The 24,739-nt window shown below is 40.3% G+C and overlaps 1 protein-coding gene across 9 annotated transcripts in view; it reads right to left on the bottom strand.

Annotated features, from left to right (window-relative positions):
- Positions 1-24,739, bottom strand: part of SIK3 (SIK family kinase 3) — a 301,246-nt gene that overhangs the window by 4,540 nt on the left and 271,967 nt on the right. For 7 of the 9 annotated variants that reach the window (XM_056794354.1, XM_001380826.5, XM_007494738.3 and 4 more), the window contains 8 exons: positions 23,566-23,716; positions 22,683-22,808; positions 22,257-22,342; positions 21,642-21,751; positions 20,964-21,294; positions 19,413-20,317; positions 3,602-3,765; positions 2,567-2,699 (listed from right to left, as the gene is read on the bottom strand). In XM_056794354.1, the coding sequence (XP_056650332.1) occupies positions 2,567-2,699; positions 3,602-3,765; positions 19,413-20,317; positions 20,964-21,294; positions 21,642-21,751; positions 22,257-22,342; positions 22,683-22,808; positions 23,566-23,716 (2,006 nt within the window). The remainder of the gene's footprint in view (positions 1-2,566; positions 2,700-3,601; positions 3,766-19,412; positions 20,318-20,963; positions 21,295-21,641; positions 21,752-22,256; positions 22,343-22,682; positions 22,809-23,565; positions 23,717-24,739) is intronic. The other 2 variants (XM_007494739.3, XM_007494740.3) reach the window with 1 other exon arrangement.

Raw genomic sequence — 24,739 nt, 5'->3', positions numbered from 1 at the left:
AGGAGTTAAGGTGGGCAGCTCACAGAGGGCAGAGCTAGAGGGGAGCAGAGCACTTAGGCCACTCCCCTCCCCTTCTATACTCACTGAGGACATTCCCCATTTCTCCTGCCCCTTTGCCCAGCAGTCCAATGGGAGTGCTTTCTCCCTCCCATATGGGGTAAGGGAGGGGGCATGGCATGCCTGGCACTCAGTGTGGGGAGGGACAGGAATGGCACTAGATCTGGAGGGGGGGGCGGTGGAGGTGGGGACCAGTACTCCAGTTCTAAAAGGTTCACCATCACTGCCCTACTGTCTACAAACAATCATTCTTAAAATACAAAAACCCCTCTTGGTTCAGGCATCCCTGCTGGTGATTGTTGGGTGGCTAAACTCCTTGGGAAAGCTGTCTGTGGCTGGGCCCCCATGTTCTCTCCTCTCTCTGGAATCTGACTTCATTGTTGAATGGAAGCTTCCTCCAAGGTCACAAGTATCTCAATCCCCAGCCTTCCTGCCCTGCCTGTGGCCTTGGATCTCTTCTCTCTCCCTGGTCAGGACAACCTTCTCTCCAGCTGGACTGCTTCCTGTATATCTCTGCTGGAACTCCACCCAGAGCAGCTCACTCCCCAGAGGTGTCCTCTAAGGCACTGTTCAGGGTTCTCTTCTATTCTCATTCTATACTTTGTTTGGTGCTATCACAAGCTCCCATCGAGTCAATTATCATTTCTATGTGGATGATTCTCTTTACTTATTCATTTACTCAGTTTGAATGGGCAGCTCTAGCAGCATCTAAGTGATATACTGGGCCTGGAGTCAGGAATACCCTAGTTCAAATTTAACCATATACCCTTACTATCTGTGTGATCCTGGGCAAGTTTGCTTAACCTCTATCTGCCTCAGTTTTCTCAAATGTAAAATAGGGATAATGGCTCCTATTTTGTAGGGTTGTTGTGAGGATCATGAGAAATGATTTTTGTCAAGTGCTAATACAGGGTCAGGCACAGAATAGGTTCTTAACAGAAGCCTGTTTCCTTCCTCCCTGAACCTCTCTATGATCTCACATCACAGTGGTCTACTAGAGATCTCTAAATGGATAATCTTAAACTTGATATGTCCAAAACAACCTGTTAGCTCTCACTCCAAATTTCCCCACTCCCTGACTCCCTCACTCCCTTGTATCTTAGTACTTAGCACAGTGCTTTGCACAAAGGGATAAAAATAGCCAACATATGAATAATGCTTTAAAGCTTGCAATAGTGTTTTACAAATGGGACCATTTTATCCTCAAAACAACCATGTGAAGTGCTATTATCATCACCCCCAATTTACAGATGAGGAAATTGAAGTAGACAGAAAATAAGTGATTTGTCCAGGGTCACAAAACTGGTAATTGTCTGGGGCAGGAATCAAGCTCAGGTCTTCCTGACTCGATTTAGTGAGTAATCCTTTCTGTCACATACCTGCTCCATGGCCCTTAATCAGTGTTTGTCTGAACTGAACTGAATCAACTTCTTTTGTGAAAAAATCCAGAGCATAAAAAAATAAGATATGTTGCCATGCACAGAAAGCATGTTCCCAGGCTAAAATTTAGGGCATACATTTTCTTGAGGACAGGAAAGCCTTAAAGAAAATCATGTGAGAGGTAAATAAGACTTGAATCTATGTGCTGGTAGTTGTAGGGACTGAGACCATATCTGAAGTAGCGCATCCTTCAGCAATTCCCATGTCCTGGACACCCATCTCTAAAATGGTCCTTGTTGAACCCAGACAGAGATCTTACCTAGGTCTACATTACTATCACTAACAACCACTACCAACACTCATATTTATACATTCTCTTGCAAAAGATTTTCCTTCCTTACAAAAGATCCTCCTTCCTATCTATGAAGAAGATAATGTGGGTATGATCATCCCCACTTTACAGATGAGTAAACTGAAGTTTGAAGGTTGAGTGGTTTGTCAACTTCAGAGAGCCAGCAAGTGGCAGAGCAGGAACATCAATTCCAGGTTCTTTACTGACTGTCTCCAAGACAGTGCTTTCCCCATGATGTCTGAGCAGTCACTCTGTACTGGCTGGCAAATTTCTGACCAGATGCCCTGCACTACGGCTCTGGTGTCTGGACATTTCACAACCTGAGAGAAGGGGGAGGGGGAGATAAGGAAGGAGGGAGGTAAGGGGAGACAGAGAAAGAGAGAGACAGAGAGAGAGAGAGAGAGAGAGAGAGAGAGAGAGAGAGAGAGAGAGAGAGAGAGAGAGAGAAGAGAGAGAGAGAGAGAGAGAGAGAGAGAGAGAGAGAGAGAGAGAGAGAGAGAGAGAGAGAGAGAGAGAGAGAGAGAGAGAGAGAGAGAGAGAGAGAGAGAGAGAGAGAGAGAAGAGAGAGAGAGAGAGAGAGAGAGAGAGAGAGAGAGAGAGAGAGAGAGAGAGAGAGAGAGAGAGAGAGAGAGAGAGAGAGAGAGAGAAAAGGGGGGGAGAGAAACAGAGACAGAAAGACACAGAGAGAGAGAGATGGGGAGGAGCCTGATCTTACCCCCACTCCCCAATCAGATCAGTGGGCCCACAGACTCTGACTATTGCCCATAAGTCCCTTACCCTCACTCTCCCTGTCCTGAAGCTGCTGGCTCCCCATGAGCGAAGACTGACTGAGGACAGCATCTGACATTCGAGCAGAGCTCAGTGCTTTTCCAGCCATGAGACTCATTCCAGGCAGGTTATCCAGCTGCACCTGTAGAATGCAATGATCCAGGGAAGTGAGAGCTGGACTTGAGCCTATGGCTACTGAAACAGTTTGGGCTCTAATCCCAAGCAACTCTTTCCCTCCCAGACCATGGACAGGCAGCAGAGGGGACAGGTATCATCTTATTGTTTCAGACTTCCCTGTTTCCCCATTCACCATCAAAGTTCAAATGGCAATAACAACTCACATATATGTGGCAAAGGGTTTCAAAGGGATTTTAAAAAAATCACCATTTGAGGAAGGGAGTACAAGTACTATTAGTCCCATTTTATAGATGAGGAAGATGAAGCTCAGAGATTAAATAGCACAACCATAGCCACAATAGTGGTACTTGCATCCGAGTTTCTTAACCTCTAATCCATGTTCTTTCCATGCTGTCTGAGGTTCACTGAGGGAGCTGGTCACAGGATGAGAACTGGATAAGCCCTCTTAAAACATGGCCTCTCTAAAACCAGAGCTCTCCCCCACAATCATGTTCAGTTAGCTCTTGTGAAGGAAACTGGACAGCTATAACTGCTTAGTCTAGAACTGTGAGTTCAGATCTAGCCAAATAGGCAAACTGAGTGTGGCTCTCTGAAAGCTCCTTGCTCAATGAACCCAAGAGCCCCTGGTGGAGTTGGGTTAAAAAGCTAAAGCCTGGGGCAAACATATAATACTTATGTCCTTAGCTTAGAATTTGGAATATGGAGCTCAGTGACTGGGATTAAGAGAGAATTTGTTGAAATGACTATATGTTAACTTCCTATGAGTGCCAGAGGAGGTTGGGCAATAGCTGAGGGAAACAGACACTGCCTAGCTAGCACTGTTGTTAAACTGTCTCTTTTCAGAGTTTTCCAAGTTTCCAAGTGACTTTTAGGAACTCTCCCCAAATAGGAAGGGCACAAACATACATAGGCATCATCGCTGTTCTGGATAGTGTGATGTCTCTGTAGGGTCCGGGGCCTGTGATGCTCATTGACAGTGGAGCGTGTTGAGTAACCCAACCCATTATGATCAGGTAGCTCCATAGCTTGTCCAGCAGAACTTCTGTCCATACAGTTCCCTATGACAGATTCTGGGGAGACAAAGCAAAATAGGAGGTCAACAGAAAGAGAGTTTAAAAAGTAACACAAGCCTCTCACAGCACAAGCACCTAACAGAAGACAATATAGTACCAAGAAACAATATATACACATCTGAATAAAATGACACCCAAATGACCCACAGCATTGCTGGGAGAGAAACTAAGCTGTAGCTAGCCCTAAATTCCATGGCTTTTGAGCTTCTGCTTCCAGTCTATCAGCCCACTAAATAAGGAGCTCAGGTACTGGTTTATTTATTCCCTAGAAGTAGGCCTATTGGAGGGAATCACAGAATGTTAGAACTAAGGATGCTCACAACCAAAAAATCCAACTCCCTCCTTTTGTAGATGAGGAAACTGGGCACCAGATGAAATTAAATGCCTAGTCTGGAGTCCCAAAATTACAGCTGAAGTCTCTATTGAGTTCTATTTCTATTATACTATGCTAGTGCCTATCCATTAATTTGGACTGGATTATTCTAAAAGTCCATGATTCAGTGACCTCATGAGTGATAGTTTGTAGAAATAGATTTCTCTGTTCTCAGGGACAATCATGAAGTATCTTGGTCAATGTAAGAAAGCCTGAATGTATCTTTAGTTTTCACCATCATAAGACATGAATATTTTATTTGTCTAGGTTAGATTTCTATGACATGAGTCATTTCTCTGAAGAATTAACTACATTGACCAGGCTCATGCTATATATAAAAATATGCAAATATGCAAACTATCTATAATTTCATCAGTCTAGGGAACCACCAGTGTGGGAACTCTTTCCACCAATAAAGCCAATAACCCATCTATGATTTAGGATATAATGAGTTGCTATAGGGGCAAAGAGGTTAAATCATTTTGCCCAGAGTCACACAGAGAAGAATCGATAGTAGGATTTAAACCAAACTCTTCCTAATTCTCTATTTAAAATAAAACAGGAGAAAAAATTTAATCCTGATTCTATACCAACAGGGTCAAACAGCTATTTAATCTGTACAAGTGCATTGCATAAATGGTAAAGAAAGTTGAGACCCATTAAAACCTAAGCTCCTTGAAGGCAGGGAGAGTTTTCAGCTTTTTCTTTGTACTCTCAGTGCTCAACATAGTACCTGGCACATAGGAAGCATTTAATAAACACCTGTTGATAACTCACATTGCCCAGCCCTTACTATTCTAACACTTTGGAGCCAATATACAGTATTGATTCTAAGATGAAAGATAAAGGTTTTTCAAAAAAAGTAATTGTTTGTTACATTAAAATTACTAGGTATTTCCTACCCTCACAAAATTAAGAGAAGCTATCATTTAACAAAATGATATATGAACAAATATATAAAAAAACATGTCTTGCTTGTTTCTTTTGATCAGTTCTTACTCTAGAGGTAGACATACACAAGTCATTCTTCAAACAGTTTTTTTTGTTGTTGTTGCTGTATATGTTTTCTTGGTTTTGCTTGTTTCATTCCTCATAATTTTATGGAGGTCTTTCCATGTTTTTCTAAAAGTAATCTGCTGTAAAAGTAATCATTTGTTATGGGAAAGTAGTGCTATTCCATCATAATCATATGCCACAACTTATTTAGCCATTCCCTAATTGCTGGAAGTCCCCTGAATTTCTAGTTCTTTGGTACCACAAAGGGAGCTAATAGAAATATTTTAGAATATATAGGTTCTTTTCCTTTTTCTCTGATCCCCTTTGGAAATAAACCTAATAGTGGTAATGCTAGGTCAAAAGGTATGAACGTTTTTCTAATTCTTTGGGCATAATTCCAGATTGCTCTCCAAAATGGTTGAATTAGTTCACAGTTCTACCAGCAATGTATTAGTGTCTCTATTTTTCCACATCTCCCCATACATTTGTAATTTTACTCTTTTGTCATTTTAGCCAATCTGATAGTAAGATATTTGAGTTGTTTTGATTTGCAGTTTTCTAATCAATAATGATTCTGAGCATTTTTTCATATAGTTACATATAATTTTTATTTCTTTAGCTAAAAACTGTTCATATTTTTTGACCACATCAATAAAATGCCTAGGAGTACACCTACCAAAAAAAACTTCAGGAAGTATAATTATAAAATACTTTTTATACAAATAAAGTCATATTTAAATAATTGGAGAAATATTAATTGTTCATGGGTAGGCAGAGCCAGGACAATTCTACCCGAACTAATTTATTTAATTCAATACTATCCCAATGAATTACCCCAAAAATATTTTACTGAACTAGAAAAAAATAGCAAAATGTATTTAAAGAAGAAAAAATCAAGAATATCAAAGGAATTAGTGAAAAAATGTAGATCAGTGGAAAAGAACAGATATATGACAAATAATAGTAAAAAATTATGGTGGCTTTGTGTTTGACAAAAGTAAAAGGTCCAAGCTTTTGGGATAAGAGTTCACTATTTGGTAATTGTTGATAAAACTGGAAAGTAGTCTGGCAAAAACCAGACAAAGTCCAATATCTTATACCATTTACTAAGATCAGATGAAAATGATATATTAACCAAGGCATAAAGGGAGATATTATAAGGAAATTATAAGTATAGGGAACATATTACCTAATAGATTCATTGATAGGCGAAGAATGTATAAATAAACACATGATAGAAAGTACTATGAGGTATAAAATGGACAATTTTGAATACATTAAATTAAAAAGGTTTTGTACAAATAAAAGTAATGGAGCCAGGACTAGAAGGAAAGCAGAAAAAATAAAGTAAAAAGTTTAAAAAGCAAAAAATTGGGAAAAAAAGTTTATAGACAGTTTTTTGGGAAAAGGTCTCATATCTAAAACATATAGAAAATTCGGTCTAATTTATTAAGAATGTGAGCCAGTCCTTATAGTTTGAATCATATAATGTCTTCCATGGGATCATGGATTCTCTGATTCTAATAATGCCTGGGTCCCTCCTATGGGTATTAGGAAGGAAGCACTGGAAAATAACAGCTACTAATGTAGTTAATGATACAACAATTATCTTGAAAAAGAGCACACAGGAGAAAAATGGAAAGAAATAATTCTCAGCTAACTTTTACTCAAATTCCATTAGAAAAGTATTAACAAGTGTCTACTATGTGCAATCACCATACAAAAATAAGGCTGGTTATGCAATGCAGTTTGTGTTAATAAGGGCTTTGTAAACCTTTATGTACTATTTAAGTGCCTTTATGACTGTTTTTCTGTAAAGAAATCAAAAGTATTGAGAATACGTGTGGCAGAGAGATGGGGGAAGAAAGAAAGGAATAGAGAAATAGCTGGGAAGAGAATTGAGAGCATGAAGAATTGCCCTGTAGAAGCAATTTATCATATTACCCATCAAGCCCAGTCCCTCAAAGTAGGCCTAGTCAAGAGATTCCAAGTCACATAAGAAGCCCCTAGAAGTGGCCCAATATTGGAAACTGGAAGTGGGGAAACTAAGCCTCCTGGTTTTGCTCTGCCAGAAAATAATTCTATACTATGATACTCTACATTTGAATGGCAGTTCTTATTTTCCAAAGACACTCTGCTTATTTTTGGCTTCAGGAAACCTCAGGTAGAGATGTTCACTATTTGACCAGTGAGGAAACAAAGAGACTAACTGATTTGCTTCAAGTCACAAGCTGAGGCTAAAATTCATACTCCCAACTCTTAGGCCCAAGTGTTCCAGGCCTTTCCCCCTTTCTATTAGCTCTCATTGCCTTATGCAGGTGTCTTCTCTCTGTTGCAATCACATGGTCTAATGCCAAAGGGCTATATTTGTGTTAATGTCAGCCTATAAAAAAATACAAGAGAATCGACTGAATCACAGCAGCCACTGATTCATCTGCAAATAAGCAAATGCACTTTTGATATTTTAGTTTTTGGGAGAATAGCCTAGGAGACACATACAGATATATATACAAAGGAGACCTAAAAAAGTCCTTAAATAGAGGGTAAGCAAACAAATAACCATTTGTCTCTGTTCAAGCCTCACAACATTCAGAAGGGCTGGATGTAATTTTTGTGCTTGGCACTGGGGAGTATAAATAAGTCTTATTTGTTTTTTTTGTAGAGAGGAAGAACATCAAACCTAGGGAAAACAGTCCTCATGCCACCTAAGCTGATAAGATTAACTGGAAAATGCATGAGAGGTCATCAGATAAAAATATTAACTAATGAAAGGGAATGAAACTTGAACCTCAAGCCAATCAACAAACATTCATCAAGAGCGTACTATGAAACTCTACCCTAGAAGAATTTACATCCTCTCAGGAGAGATATCATGTACATATAGAAGCATATATAAAATATAAGGAATAACTACAAGGTAATTCATAGGGGAGGAAGGCACTACCAGTTGGATCAGGAAAGGATTAGAAAATCTCTTACAGTAGAAGAGGTTGCTTGAACTGAGCTTTAAAGGGATTTGCACAGTTGATAGAGCCCAGGGCCAGGAAGGAGAAAGATCTGAATTCAAATCCTGCCTCAGGCAGGACCCTGAGCAAGTCACTTAACCTCAGTTTGCCTCAGTTTTATTATCTGTAAAATGAGGATAATAGGACTGACTTCCTAAGGTTGATGTAAGGATCAAATGAAATAACAATTGTAAAGCACTTGGTACAGTACCTGGCACATGGTAAGTGCTATATAAATGTTGGTAGTTGTTATGATATCTGAAAAGAGGGAACTAAGGAAAGAGTGTGTTCTAGGAATGAATCAGAGAATGCAATGGGGTGGAGATGGATAATAAGTAATTCAGCAAAGAGGGCATCAGTTTGCAGTTGGGTTGGAAAGGACTTTCAAAAGGAGTTTCTATTTCATCCAGGAAATAAAAGAACTACCAGAATTTACTGAGCGGTGGAGTGAGGCATCAGGCCTGCTTTAGGAAACTCATGTGGAGGAGGGTAGAATGCAAAGGAGAGACTTGAAGAGGAGAGCTCAGGGAAGGCTGCTGGGCAGTGCAGCCTGGGCAGAGTGGCTGTGTGAAGATGCCTCCAACCGAAATAAGGCTTGGAGGACAGAAGGGCTGTTTGGCAGTTGGAAGATAATGCATTCCATTTTAGACTAAAATCAATTAAAATCCTTCAGTAAGCAGCTGGTGACACACAACTGGAGCTCCTTTCAGGCAGCAACAAAAGCTGGGAGGGAGAGCACTGGGAACTACCTGCACAGAGCTCAGAGAAGCTGATGATCACTTTAGAAAGGATAGCCTTCTAAAGACCTTCTTACAGAGAGAAGGTCCAAGGCAAAGTATGAGAGTATATTCATAGTTAGAGGGTAGAGGGAAGTAGATGATGATTCAGCTAAGGAGACTGGGAAGAAAAGCCAGGCAAGTAGGAAAATGAGAGAGCAAAATCATGAAGACTCACAAAGGAGAGAACATCCAGGAAAGGGTGGGCAACAATATCAAATGTTGCAAAGAAGCCAAGAAGGATGAGAATTGAGAAAAGGCCTACACTATAAAACAGTGCATACCCTTTGATCCAGTAATACCAGTACAAGGTCTATATCCTAAAGAGATTTAAAAAATGGGAAAAGACCTACTTGTACAAAAATATTTATAGTAGTTCTCTTTGTGGTGGCACAGAATTAGAAACTGAAGGAATGTGCAACAAGGTATACGTTGATGATGGATGATCAATTGTGATAGACTTGGCTACTCTCAGCAATAAAATGATCCAGGACAATTCTGAGGGACTTGGGACAAAGAGTGCTATCTACTTCCAGAGAAAGAACTGTCAGAGTCAGAATGCTGATCAAAGCATACAATTTTTCATTTTAGTTTACTGGGGTTTTTATTTTGGGGGTTGGGTTTTATATTATTATTTTCTTACAAAAATAAACTACATGGAGCTATGTCTTGCATGATAATACATGTATAACCCAAATCAAATTCCTTACCATTTCTGAGAAGGGGGAAGAAGACCATTTGGATCTTATAACTTCAGAAAACTTATGTGGAAAATTGTTATCATATGTAATTGGTAAAATCAAGTATTTTTACAAAGATAAAAGGCCTACAGATTTGACAATTAAAGACACCAATAATTTTGGCTTTGTTTTTTAAACCTGTATCTTTGGTCTTAGTATCAATTCTAAGAAGAAGAACAGCAAGGGCTAGGCAATGGGGGTTAAGTGACTTGCTCAGGCACACAGTTAGGGAGTGTCTGAGGCCAGATTTGAGTCCAGGACTTCCCATCTCCAGATCTGGTGCTCTATGTATTGTGCTACCTAGCTGCCCCATAGTGATAACTTTGAAGGGAGTAGTTTTAGTTTAGTGATGAGGTCAGAAGCTAGATTAAAAAGAGTTTAGGAGGGGATCAGTTAGGTGACTCAGCAGATTGAGAGCCAGGCCCCAAAATGGGTACCCTGAGTTCAAATCTGGCCTCAGATACTTCCTAGCTGTATGATACTGGGCAAGTCACTCGACTCCCATTACCTAGTCCTTATCACTCTTATTCCTTGGAACCAATACACAGTTTTGATCCTATGGCAGAAGGTAAGAGTATTAGAAAACAAACAAAACAAAAAAACCAGTCAGAGTTGAGGAGTGAAGACAGAAATTAGGGGACTGAGTATGGAGAATTGTTTTTAGGCAATTGATTGTGAAAGGGGAAGAGACATTTTAGGACTTGAGGTAATGTTAGAATTAACAGAGGATTTTTTAAGGATGGGAAAGAAGACCTGCATGTGTTTGTAAGCAGCACAGAAGTACCCAGTAGATAGCTAGAGAATAAAAATTAGAAAGGGATGACTGAAAATGATAAAGAGAAAAGATAAATTTAGCCATAAGAAGGGTGCCTTTTTTCTACTGGTCTTTCCACGACTGCAAAGATCACTGAAGGAAATTTTCAAATGAAAGAGAAATAGCTTATAAAGTTCAGTGGCAGGTGTCTGTCTGAGTAGAACTGAGAACATGCAAAGGGTGAAGTGATCAGGGGGTGACCATACAAGGGGAAAAAATGACTGGTTGGCCTAATTCCACCTGAGATATCAGTATATATACCACCCACTCTGTGTATCAACTGGGGCAGCTTGCACAACTCCCTGTTGCATCTGTCAATGTTGACTTATCTTTATTCATTTGTAGAATCTGCAAAGCTGCTCTGGCCAAGAGTATGACACAGGTACTTAACCCTTTTAGTGGCTGCGAGGCAAAAATCTAATTTGTTGCTATTTTTCTTACACCAAGTCCACTGGTCTGTCCAAGATGAAAGGACCAGTGACAATGTAGTACAATTTAGATATAAAAAGAATGTGACTTATTTTAGAAAGGACAAGCTGGTAAGAAAAAAAATGGACTAATACTTAATCCAAAATAGAGAAACATGTAATGCAGGCAAAAATATGTAGTGCCTTGACTGTATCATCTCCAGAGAGATGTAACGAAAAGGTAGGACTAACTATACTGAGTACTTGTTTGCCTCTCCTTTTAAAAAGGATATCTTCTAAAGACCTTCTTATTCTGTTTAGGAAGCTCACAACATCACAGAGCTGGAAAAGACCCCAGAAATTATCTAGTTTAATTCATACCTGAATAGGAATCTTCTTTACAATACCCTAATAGGGGCCATCTAGCCAGTACTAAGCTACTTATACCTTCCTGAAGCCACTCAATTTCACTTTTGACCAGGGCTCACTATTAAAAAGTATTTCCATATTTCCTTACTAAGCAAAATAAGAACATTGTACACAGTAACAACAATATTGTGGGATGATCAACTGTGAAAGACTTAGCTACTCTTAGCAAAATAATGATCCAGGACAATTCTGAGGGACTTGGGACAACTGTTGGAGTTAGAATGCAGATCAAAGCCTATGATTTTTTACTTTTGCTTATTGGGGTTTTTATTTTGGGGTTTTGGTTTTATATGAGTATTCTCATATAATGACAACCAAAATGGAGATAGGTTTTGCGTGATAATACACATATAACTCAGATCAAATTGGTTACCATCTCTCGGACAGTAGGGAAAGGAGGGAGACAAACAATTTGGATCTTAAAACTTTAGAAAACTTGTGTGGAAAATTGTTATTACATGTAACTGGTAAAATAAAACATCTTAAAAAATATTTCCTTAATGTCTACCCTTTGATCCAGCCATAGCACTGCTGGGTCTGTACCCCAAAGAGATAATGGACACAAAGACGTGTACAAAAATATTCATAGCTGCGCTCTTTGTGGTGGCCAAAAACTGGAAAGCAAGGGGATGCCCATCAATTGGGGAATGGCTGAGCAAATTGTGGTATATGTTGGTGATGGAATACTATTGTGCTAAAAGGAATAATAAAGTGGAGGAGTTCCATGGAGACTGGAACGACCTCCAGGAAGTGATGCAGAGCGAGAGGAGCAGAACCTGGAGAACATTGTACACAGAGACTGATACACTGTGGTATAATCGAAGTAATGGACTTCTCCATTACTGGTGGTGTAATGTCCCTGAACAATCTGCAGGGATCTAGGAGAAAAAACACTATCCATAAGCAGAGGATAAACTGTGGGAGTGGAAACACTGAGGAAAAGCAACTGCCTGACTACAGCGGTTGAGGGGACATGACAGAGGAGAGACTCTAAAGGAAACCCTAATGCAAATATTAACAACATGGCAATGGGTTCAAATCAAGAACACATGTGATACCCAGTGGAATCACGCGGCGGCTACGGGGGGGGGGGGGGGAGAGGAAAAGAAAATGATCTTTGTCTTTAATGAATAATACTTGGAAATGATCAAATAAAATATTATAAAATTAAAAAAAATATTTCCTTATACTGTAACAACATTTCTCTCTGTGCTTCTACCTAATGTTCCTGATGCATCTGGCGTTGAAGACAGCCAGAACAAATTTGACCCTTCTTCCACTTGATAGCACTCTTACTGTTTTGTTTTGTTTTGATTATAATTGGGGATGTAACCTGTATAAATGGAGATTTTATACCTTTGGACTTCCCCTAGAAGTCCCTAGTATTTCCCAAAATTCCCTTTTCCTGTGTTTTTCATGAATGTATTTAAGTGGCTGTAACTCCTCTTTCTCTTTGACCTGTGACTGGCTGAGTTCAGGCAGTCCTTTTGTTTTAGTTATTATTAATAAAACTTTATAAAATATAATACTTAGTCATTGATTATTAATTTTAAAAACCCACAAACCAAAACAAAAAGTCTTTGAGCAAAGAAATAAACAAGTCCTATTTTGATGGATCATTTTTTTTTTCCTTGACACAGGTAGTAGGTGCCTGGACCAAAGTAATTTCTCCTCTAAAGTGATGGCTCAGAGATAGAGATGAATTCATGTCATTTCCTTAGCCAGACAGCAGTACCCAAGGTTTCTACAATGTTATAATGTAAATGTGGGTTTTCTAAAAAAGCTAAAATTTTAAATATTTAAGGGATCACCATTGTGAGATTTTCCAGGGTAAAAACAGGAGGGGAGGGGTTGGGGGCAGGGAGCTAGAGCTGAGGTCAGTGGATTGAGAGTCAGGCCTAGAGAGAGGAGAACTTTCATTCAAATCTGGCCTCAGACACTTCCTAGTTCTGTGACCCTGGGCAAGTCACTTGACCCCCATTGCCTAGCCCTTACCACTCTTCTGCCTTGGAACCAATACCCAGTATTGATTCTAAGATAGCAGGTAAGGGTTTTAAAAAAAAAAGGGAGTTGGCCTAAATCTATAAATATATTGTGGGATATGGGGATAATTATAAATGGGGAATGAGATATGGATAAATACATACTTTGAATGGGATTATCAGAAAGTAAAGATATCTATTGCTTTGCAAGTCCTTGAATGCCTATTAGATTATTACACTAGTCTGATCCACAAAACAGTATTGTTCTTGTAAAAGGAATAAGGTGAACTGCATTTAGGTAGGGGAATACTGTCTAGGAGAGTAAAATAGAAAGGGAAGGAAAAAGAAGAAAAGGTAGAAGCTGAGGGCTAAAAGGTCTGCTTGTGTTTACATCTAGAAGGATAAGGGAAAACAAAGATTCAGTCAGTGCCTGTGTGATAACATGTTACTGAGGGAGTTGCCAACAAGATACCAGTCACATCTAGAAGCCAATGGGGGTAAAAACTAAGGTTAAAATAGAAAAGAAGCAAAATCCTTCATAGACGGAGAGAGAGAAAACTAAACAATAGTTCAACTTGAAGCAGGAGGGAAATAGGAAGGTGGGTTGGTCTAAAGGACTCCAACTCTGTGGGTTAGAATTTAAAAAAGTCTAAGAACTTCGAGAAAACTACTAGCCGGGAAGATTCGAAAGGGATTGTTAGTGCTTTAAGCCTGTGCCAACAGAGTTGAGTAATATGAACTGTATTTAAGATCTCTCAACTGGACACAGTGTGTACTCTGAAATTCACAGAATCTTAGATTCACAGAATCTTGACTGGGACCACCTGAAAGGTCATTTACAACATCCCTGCAGGTGGTTGATTAGCTGCTGATTGAACACTTATACCAACAACTATCTTACTATTTTACAAAGCAGCCTATTCTTTATTGGTAGATACTTCTAATTGTTAGAAAGTACTTCCCGGTACTCAGTTAAAATCTTTCACATATATATATATATATATATAGTGGCATATTCATTGGCCCTAATTAGGTCTGCCTACCCTCTGGAGCAATACTCAAATGGGACTATTCTCTTTTTCTAGGCCAGCTCTTCAAATATTCTATCCTATCTCCTCCTCACTACCAGCTATGGTCCTATTTCTCTTCCCAATCAAAACTAAACTGGAAAAAGTTGTCTACAATTGGCACCTTCACTTCTCTTTTTTTTTTTAAACCCTTGCCTTCCATCTTGGAGTCAATACTGTGTATTGGTTCTAAGGCAGAAGAGTGGTAAGGGCTAGGCAATGGGGGTCAAGTGACTTGCCCAGGGTCACACAGCTGGGAAGTGTCTGAGGCCAGATTTGAACCTAGGACATCCCTAGGACATCTCTAGGGTTGGTTCTCAATCCACTGAGCTACCTAGCTGCCCCTATGCACCTTCACTTCTAACACTCATCTAAATCTTTTTTCAACATAGCTTCTGAACCTCATCATTCAACTGGAACTGCTCTTTCCAAAGTCCTCCATGATCTAATCTAAGGGCTTCTTGATCCTTATTCTTCTTGACCTCTCAAAACTACCTGCTACTATTAAGTACACATCTCACCTCCTATATACTCTCTATTCTCCAAGTTTTCATGACTGATCTTTCTTGGCCCTCCCATTTGTCTCACCACTCTTGCCATCAGTCCCTTTTGCTATATCTTCATGTGATACCCTATACTTAGGAGCGTGCTCCAAGGCTTTTGTCTTGGATCTTCTCTTTTCTCTCTATACACTCACTTGGTGAGCTTATCAGCTCCCACTGGTTCACTTATCAATGCTATTCAGGTGATTCCAGATCTAGTTATCCAACACTTTATCCAGTCTTTGTACTGAGCTCCAGTCCTGCATTATGAATGCTCTACTGGACTTTTTAAACTATATGCCCCACAGTATTTCAAACTCAGTATGTACAAAAGTCCCTTCTGAACTTTTCATGATCATCATCAACTATCTAGTCATTGATATCCATAACTGGCCTGTCATACTCAACTCTATTGCCCCACGTTTCCAATATCAACCAGTTGTAGAATCTTGTTATTTCTTTCACTATAACATCTCTCTTATAGGTGCTTCCTCTATTGAGAACTAACCCTACTTCAAGTCCTCATCACCTGTTCCATGGACTAGTGCAATAGCTTTCAAATAATTCATTCTGCTCTCTTCCTACTCCAATTTATTTTCCATACAACTGCCAAAGTAATTTCCCAAAAGTGTACATCTGACCATATCATACATGTCACCCTCTTGTTCTCCACTCAAAATTAACTGTAGGATCAAATATAAATTTGATTTAAAATCCCAGTTAAATTAAATAAAAAACTCCCAGTTTTCTCAACTGTTCTTAAGGCAGTATGGTTTCCAGCTCCATCACTATTTTGGTCACCCTTCTTTGGATGAAATCAGTTTATCAGTGTTCCTCTTAAAAGTATAGTGCTGGGAACTGACAACAGAACTTCATGTGTCTCTGACTCTTGTAGATTGCTCTACTCCCAGATATGGATAATTACCTGCTGCTGCTGCAGCCTACTTTTGCAGTCACATCATGTTACTAGCTGATACTAGCCTTGTGACCAATTGGCCCCAATAAACCTTTTCACATGAACTAGGTCACTTTGGCTAGCCTCATCCTTCTCTTGTACAACTGATTTTTTTAAACCCAATTCCCTCACGAGCTTTAGCTGTATATTTGAACTCATGGTGTATGGGTTTGAAGCAGACAGGAAGAAAAAAATGGAAGCTACCAAAGAAGAGGAAATAGAAAAAGGCTGGCACCCAGAGGCATGATTTTTGAGAGCACTGTTCTCCTCTAGGTTTACATTTGACTGATGATAGCAAAAAGTTATTCATGTGCATGGGTTAGGGAGCCATAAGTCTTCTGTTACCGGATGAATGTTATAAACAAGAGAGAACCTCATGTTCCAGCAACAGCCAACAAAAATAATACTTTGTTTCTTTCCTTTTATTTTTTGAAGGGGGGGGAGGGTTAGCAATTGTCCTTTTTAATATCAGAAAAAAATAATATTTCTGACAAGTGTGTCAGATCCAATGCTATTCAGTGTCTAATTCCAAAATCTCTCAGGGTCATAGCATTAATTTATATAGCACTTTATAGAGTTTACTCAACGTTTTCAAGAGACATTATCCCATCCTTACAACAACTCTGTCAAGTAGAAAAGATACTGTATTCTTTTTATTGAACTCTTCATATTTGTTTTTTAAAGCCCTTTACAACATAGCCTGAACATATTATTCCAACTTTGTTTTATGCTATCCTCCTTCCTGAAATCTGTGCTCTGGCAAAATGGCCTTCATCCATGACATTCTATCTTCAGTTTCTGGGCCTTTGCATTGGAATGTTTGGAATATACTTTTCACTTTGGCCTCAAGCATACCCTCTATTCCATTAAGATGCAGCTTAAGCACCACCATCTATTGATTCTCTCCAACTACTAATTGCTTTTCCTCCCAAATTACTTCATATTTACTCTCTTTGCATTTATTTTATTTTTTTAAAAACCCTCACCTTCTGTCTTGGAGTAAGTACTGGTTCCAATGCAGAGCTGGGTAACTGAGATTAAGTGACTTACTTAGGGTCATACAGCGAGGAAGCATCTGAGGCCATATTTGAATCCAGGATCTCCCATTTCTAAGATTGGCTCTCTATCCACTAAGCCACCTAGTTGATCCTACATTTATATTTAATTATGTAAACACTACCTCCCTGATAGGATGTAAATTCCTTGGAAGTACGGATTTTTTCAATTCTTTTGTATACTGAGCATCCAGCACAGTGTTTGGCACATAGCGGTTTCTTAATATGTACTTATATGCATTGTTCTTTTTTTTTTTTAATACATGGAAAACTAAGGCTCAGCAAAGTTATAGTTACAGAATCTCAGAATTAGAAGGCCTTGAGAGGTCATCAACTAAATTCTATGAAAAGCATATAATCTCCTCTTAAAATAGCTCTGACATGTAGTCAGTGACCTTTGATCATGGGGACTTTACGACCAGTGCAATCTACAGCCCATTCTATTTTCTCATGGCTTTAGTTGTTTGAAAGTTTTGCCTTATACTGGGTCGAAATCTCCCTATAATGTCTTTCTAGTTTTGCCCCTGAAGAATATGGAGAACAAATCTAATTCCTTTTTCTACATGACAATCCTTTAAATGTCTGAAAAAAAAATTATGTCCCTCTAAGTCTCCCTTTTCTTCTTCAGACTAACAAATTCTCTTGCCATAGTGTTTGCCTTATTAATGTCTCTTTTAAATTGTAATGTCCAAAACTGAATATGATATCTCAGTTACTGTCTGACCAGGGCAGAGTAAATTTATAACCAGTGAATCTATAACCTCTCTTGCTCTGGCAACCATATTTAAGTAAACTGGTCATGGTCACATATAGTCATAGAGACAGAATTAGAACTGAAAGAAATCTTAGTTCAACACTTTCCACATGTCCACTATGAACTTTAGAAAGTTTATTCACTTTTTCCTTCCATTAATGAACCTAATGTATCGTTTAACCTTGTAAGAGCCATTTGTTTAAAAATACAGAATACATGGCTACATGATCTTTTTCCAGATATCTGAAGGGCTGTCACGTAGAAAAAGGAATTAGATTTGTTCTCCATGTTCCCCAAGGGCAAAACTAGAAAGCTGTTACAGGAGAATAGATTTTGGCCCAACATAAGGCAAGACTTTCTAACAAAAAAAGAGCTGTGAGAAAATCAAATGGAATGTAGATTGTACAGGTGGGAGGTAATTAGGTCCACATGACTGGAGGTATCTGAATACATGTCAGGCTAATATACAAATTCCTCAGTCTTGCATTTAGGGATCTCTATAATCTGACTTACCTTTTCTGCCATGCGCACATGCGTGCAAGTTCCAGAAATAGGTTCTTTCTTACCTTTTCTGCCTCATTTCATACTATTCCCTTCATAAAATCTTCATTTTGGCCAACTTTTGATTACCAGCTTACTCTCAACCTCAACTCTTGCCTCTTGCATTCATAAAGATGTCCTTTATGCCCCTTCTCATTGCCACTTCTGAGAATCCTTTAAGGTTCAGTTTCCTATACCTTGTACATGAACCCTTTCCTGATTTCTCCCACAGTTGTCACTTACATGTCAAATTGCCTAGGATTTATTTACTTTTGTATGTTATTTATCTCTCCCAGTAGAATCTAAGTTCTGTTTTGTTTTTTTTTTAAACCCTTACCTTCCATCTTGGAGTCAATACAGTGTATTGGTTCTAAGGCAGAAGAGTGTAAAGGCTAGGCAATGGGGGTCAAGTGACCTGCCTGGGTCACACAGCTGGGAAGGATCTGAGGCCAGATTTGAACCCAGGACCTCCTGTCTCTAGATCTGGCTCTCAATCCACTGAGCTACCCAGCTGCCCCCTAGAATCTAAGTTCTTTGAAGGTAAAGATTATTTTGTTTTTGTAATTCCAGAGTTCAGCACAGTGCCTAACATATGGCAGGTACATTATAAATATATACACACACACATACACACTAAATTAACCAGAATGGAAGGAAATGTATATTTACATTCTTTGGGTATTCTATAGGGGAAGAAGGTTCTATTAGAACTAGAAAGTACACTCATTGGGATCTGGGAGGGCTCTGATAATCTCTTAAATTGAAATGTTATTTTAACTTAAAGCCAAACTGTGTTCTTTGGGCAATTCCAGCAACAACTGAAATTTAGAGGCTCATCTTTATAGTTCCACTCCTAGTTTATTAAAGAGAACTGAAATGAGAACTGTATGAGATCACTCACACACACACACACACACACACACACACTCTCTCTCTCTCTCTCTCTCTCTCTCTCTCTCTCTCTCTCTGAGAATTAAATGAGAACTTGAATCATTTAAAAATGAGTCTTTTACTGATAGGCTATTTTCCACCAATGTTCAAATTAAAGTCAAAAGATCTACCAAAGTGTCCCCCCAAACCTTTCTTTGGATCAGTAACACCAGAGACCAGTTAACCCTACTAACAATCAAAGACATGCCCAAGACTAGGTATGTGCATGAATGAGTATTGGTGGACATCCCTAGTTTCCCAAAAGGCAGGAGGGCTTACCTCTGCTGGGCACTTTATTTCTACTGAATCCAGTCACTGGCTGATGTCGATATGGATGCACTCCCATTTCCTGTGCATGGCTTACAGTTCCTAGCAAAGATTCAGGGTCTCCAGGCCCACCTGTGTTCAATAGCAGGGGGCTCTCATGGCAACCTTTGGTCAAAGTGTTTGAACTCTTACTGTCTGGAAAGCAATCCCTGGCCCCTTCACACGAGCAGTCCTCTTCCATGCTCTCTGAGTGGATCAGCGCTGGCTGGTGTGCGTACCCATGAGCCGGGGCGGGCGAGGGAACCTGTGAGATACATTCTTGTGCCCTGATTTGTAAAAGATGCTGGGGGCTGGTATGGTGGTGATGGTGGTGGTGGTGGTGGTGATGGTGGTGATATGAGTCAGTGTTTTGATAAGGCAAAGACAAAGCCTGGCACTCCGATATACTCTGTCCCCCTAAGCTGGAAGCCAGGCTCCCAGCATCCCCCTGGTTCATATGCCTGAACAATTCTTGTAATTCCTGCTGCTGCTGTCGCTGTTGCTGCCTTTTAATGAGCTGTGCAAACTCTGCCGGAGGCAGCCGAACGTCCGAGTGGCCCGTGAGTGAGTGCCGGGGGGATAGCAGTCCTTGGAGGATGTGGGGTACCTGCTGGTGTCTTGGATAGTCAGGCGGCGTGGGGGACAGCAGAGCCTGCTGTAGTGCCGATGTGGTGTAGTGCTGTTGCTGCTGATGTGCGCTGGAAGGGAAAGTAGGGAACTGGTCGAGCGGAGGGACTTTTAGGGCTTGGGTTGGAGGAAAGCCCACTCCTGCTGATGGGCTGTAGCTGGTAGGGGAAGCCCGGGACTGGTCCGAGAACAGTTGGGGGTGTAAATGTGCCTGGTCATAATTAGCAGGGGAAAACCGATTCATGTTCAAGCTGCAAACACAAAAGACAGTAAACACACAAGATCCACGAGAGGAGTATGATATCTCAAAGGATAGCTATTTCTCTCCTTCAAAGAGGGTATACTTAGGAAGAAGGGCTAAAATGTAAGATGGAATCCTGGGCTTGAAGTATTATCCTGTATCCATTTCTAACCTCCCATATCTTATGCATTGATCCAAAAGAGACTATGGGTACTAGAGACATATCACCAGTTCTAGTGGGAGGAAGTTAATGGTCTGCTTTGAAATATCTTCTGGCTAATTAAGATGCACTGGTTTCCTGAGAGAATGATAGAAAAGAAGGAAAGCTAGAAGAAGAGACAAAGCTCAGTGTTTTTTTAATAAGTATATTAGTATAATGAGCCACTGTTTTTCTCTTCTCAGGCAAACAGGAATATAATTGTGCCATTTTCTACCTTTATCTCTTTAGTACCTTAATCTTGGATCAATCAGCAGTTTACAAGGAGCCTCTCAAACCTCCAGTCAGATTTTAGAACATAATGGGATAATCTGGTCCAAGGTCACAGCTCAGCCAGACACCCCTATCTCCCTCCTCATGCTGCAGGGGAAGGCGAAAAGAAGAAGATTCTTCTCAATTCATCCTAGGTCACCAGAAGGGTGGCCCTGGAGGGCCTTACCTGTGGGCCTCTGCACTGTCGGCACTCAGTTGCTTGGATAATGGGCGGTGCCCATAGGTGAGGGAGGCCATCAGGTTGGCACGGTGCTGCATCTGAATCTGACTGGCACAGGAGTTGAGGGACATGCCCCGCCCAGCTGCTGATGCCCCTGGCATGTTGCTCAGCATGTCAGGTGGCTCTTGTACCTGGATGGTCACCTGCTGAGACTGGGCAGGTTGCTGTAGGCCCATGCAGGTCAGTGTCACATTGGGGGGAGGAGAACAGTTCCCAGGCTGCTGGAAGATTGCACTTCGGGATGGCAAGCCTTGAAACTGGGAAGGAGAGGCCGCACCTAGGGAGAAGGCACCTTCTAAGTATCTAAGCAACTAGGCTAGCAGTCAGATAGGAGAAATTGAGAGCTAATAAAGAATCTTAGTCTGATGTCATCTAAAAGCCAATTTAAGATTTTCCTAAAGACTTCTGAGGGAAACTAGGTTATGCTCTTAGCAAAGAACTATAGGATCAAACTGAGCCATGGAGAGGTGTCCTATAGTAGCAATACCTTATATAACAAAGAGAAAAAGTGTTGGGATTTTTTTTTTTAACAGACACTAGCGTTCTGGGGCCTGGAATTCATGAGAAATTTTATGCCTCCTTTCCACATGACATAGAATAGTTCTCTTCAACCCTCCCACTCACCATGAGACTGAAGAATGGCACTGCTGACAGGGGGAGGGCTATTACTGGGCTGTCTGAAGAGATGGTTGTTGGGGTGGGTAGGGGGAGGGCTCGAGGGCTGAATCCGTAACCTTGAAAAAGAGAAACAGAAACAAACCTTTCAAGATCACATCACAATCCTGAAGCTGCCTTCAATCATTCAGTCATTATATCAAATAGGAGGTACTTTGCTTTGTTAAGGCTTATGATCTACACACATTATCCATAGTGGTCTTTAATCATCACCTCTCTCTAGTTTACCAGATCCCTCATAAGAGACAAGTAGCAGAGTCAAAGGGGGGCCTAGGTCCCATCTCTTGCACTAAGTCAACAAATTACTTTTTTAATGGAAATAAGTAGAAATAAAGCTGCACAAATGGGTATGACTTCAAGGGCCCCATTTTGAAGAATGTTTTAAACACAGGAAGCATTGAATAAATAATTGAGGGAGTCTGCTCTTTGAAATTTAAACCAAGTACTGTGTTAGCAGTTTAGTTTTTTAAATGGAAACTCTCAGGAGGAATGCCTTGGAAAGCTATTAGCTTCTCCATGATAAATCAGTTAGTCCTAGAGGTCTTTACTGGTGAGATCTGTTACCTCTGGAGCTGGTGGGTAAGAAGGGCTGGCTGGTTTTCACATGTAGCCTGAAGAGGTGGAGAAGGTTGAGGAGGACGGATACAATCCTAAAATCAATGAAGAAAAAAAAATAACTTTGAATTACATGATTATCTTGAGTTATTCTCTTGAAAGGAAAAGGAAGACATCTCAGTGAATGAGGTTTCTGCTTATCTTCTTCATGTCTGTTTACTTACTGGAGATTTTTCATTTTATCATAAATGCCAACTCTCTTAAAATATAACTAAAATGAGGTAATACATGTAAAGCACTTGAAAACTTTAAAAAAGTACATATAAATATTAGCCATTGTTATTACTCTTTGGAAATAATTCATTTGCATTTTACAGGCAAATCAATCTGAAATCAAAGCCCTCTCAAACTTGGAGGAAGCCTGGAGAGGTCTACCTGAATTTGCTGCTGGAGAATCTGATGATGTTGCTCCTGCTGGTATAACATATGTTGCTGCTGAGTCTTCTCGAGTGTTCTCTCATCAATCTGCCCCCCATACATCTTTTGCAGCTGCTCACACTCCTGTAATGAATGCAGTTAATATGGATTCATTGGAGCCAATCCCATACCATGCAATGATCACAACAGATGCTCCACAGTCTCATGGGCAGAAAAAGTCGCAGGAGATGAAGTGTCCTTCTACAGAGAAGACTAATATGTTTATATTTGTGAGCTAAATATAGTCAATCAGGTTCTGTCATATGGAAACATATGGAAAAGGATGCAGAAGGTCCCCCTCCCCCCATCTAGTTCTGGTATCCCATGATGTCTTGTGTAATAATGGAGACTGTCTGTTGTAAAACACATGCACATATCATGTGCCATTCAAAGCTCAGTCATTCAGAAGGCTGAGATAAAATTAGCATCTTATGCTGGATTTAAAGGTGCATTTCCTAACTCAATGGCAAGGCTATCGAGTATGCCAAGTAATAATAACACAGTAGGCTCACCTACAACATCAACCTGTAGGGGAATGCAAGAGTTGTTTAGAAGAACAAGGGTCAATCCAAACTCAAGATATTCTCTAGGGTATCCAAAGAATAGTAATTCCTTTTCTCTTGATAGTGTCAGATGGCAAAGGGGCTCTTGGCAGAGAAATTTTAGTGAGAAAGCAAAGATCTTTTATAAGAAAGCTATTATCTTCTTAAGCCACAAGCTGCAATGCTGCTGCTGTATATGGCAAAAAGGAGCCCCATAGGGATTTAACATCCATGGGGATCATGTTGGGTTCTCCAGACTAATCACACTCCTCCAGGGGCATTCACAGCCTTTCCTTTACCTGCTGCAGCTGTTTGATGCTGCTGTGGTTGCCCATCTTCTCCAGGTGAGCTTTGAAAGCCTGGATGCTTGCAGCCCCATCAGAAAATCGGCGCACAGGGGAAAAACGCTCTGTGGGAAGGTGCAGGGTGTTGGAGTCCTTGTAGACAGAGCTGAGCACAGGGGAAAAGAAGGTTAGGGGCTGGGTGTCTCCAAATGCACACTAAGTGCTTATCCAGGCAGCAGGATAGTGGGTGGCCCATAAACGTCCCAGAGGTGTAAACATTTTACCCAAGGAGCTGGATGTGCATTCTATGGGATGGCTCTTCCTTTCATTATATTTACTTATTTAAACCCTTACCTTCATCTAGGAATCAATACTGTGTATTGGTTCCAAGGCAGAAGAGTGGTAAGGGCTAGGCAATGGGGGTTAAGTGACTTGCCCAGGGTCACACAGCTGGGAAGTGTCTGAGGCCAGATTTGAACCTAGGACCTCCTGTCTCTAGGCCTGATTCAAGTCGCTGAGCTATCCAGTTGTCCCCTGACTCTTCCTTTCAGAGGCCACCTATGAAGCTCCATTTCAACTTACCTCTGATACTGGTCAGGCAATAAGCTTTGATTAAGTGTCTCTCCTGCCAGATCCAGAGCTCAGTGCAGGGGACACAGAGAGAGACAAGAGAGTGCCTGCTCAGGGAGCTCATCTCTCTACCTTTTGAACCGAATGATGCTGAGAATAGTACCTTCCTATTTACAGAATAAAGCTCATGCCTCACAAGAGCCCTGTGGGACAGATAGTGTAACTATGATTATTCCACTTTAGAGATGAAGGATCCAGTGGTTGGAGAGCTTAGTGACTTCTTTAGGATGACACGGCTGGGACTATAACTTCGATCTCTTGATTTAAAATCTGTTCTTTACACCTGGTCCCCAAATGTTAACCAAGATTATAAAAATACAGAGACAGAACATTGTCTTTGCAAACTCCTGTACCTGGTTGGGGTTAAACAAAATGATGGCTTCTGAATGCCCTCAGGTTATAATGAGCAGGAGCTCTTGCACCTATGGTTATACCACTCAAGCAGTGGCTTCACAGTAATTTGGCTACAATCCTCTCAGAAATAAACTCTGCAATAAGAGATCAGAATTTCCACAGAAAAATTGTAATCAGTCCTATGTTTGGAATGAAATTTATAAGT

Source organism: Monodelphis domestica, chromosome 4, assembly GCF_027887165.1.
Source record: "Monodelphis domestica isolate mMonDom1 chromosome 4, mMonDom1.pri, whole genome shotgun sequence".
Lineage (NCBI taxonomy): Eukaryota > Metazoa > Chordata > Mammalia > Didelphimorphia > Didelphidae > Monodelphis > Monodelphis domestica.
This window is presented reverse-complemented; position numbering and strand designations above follow the sequence as displayed.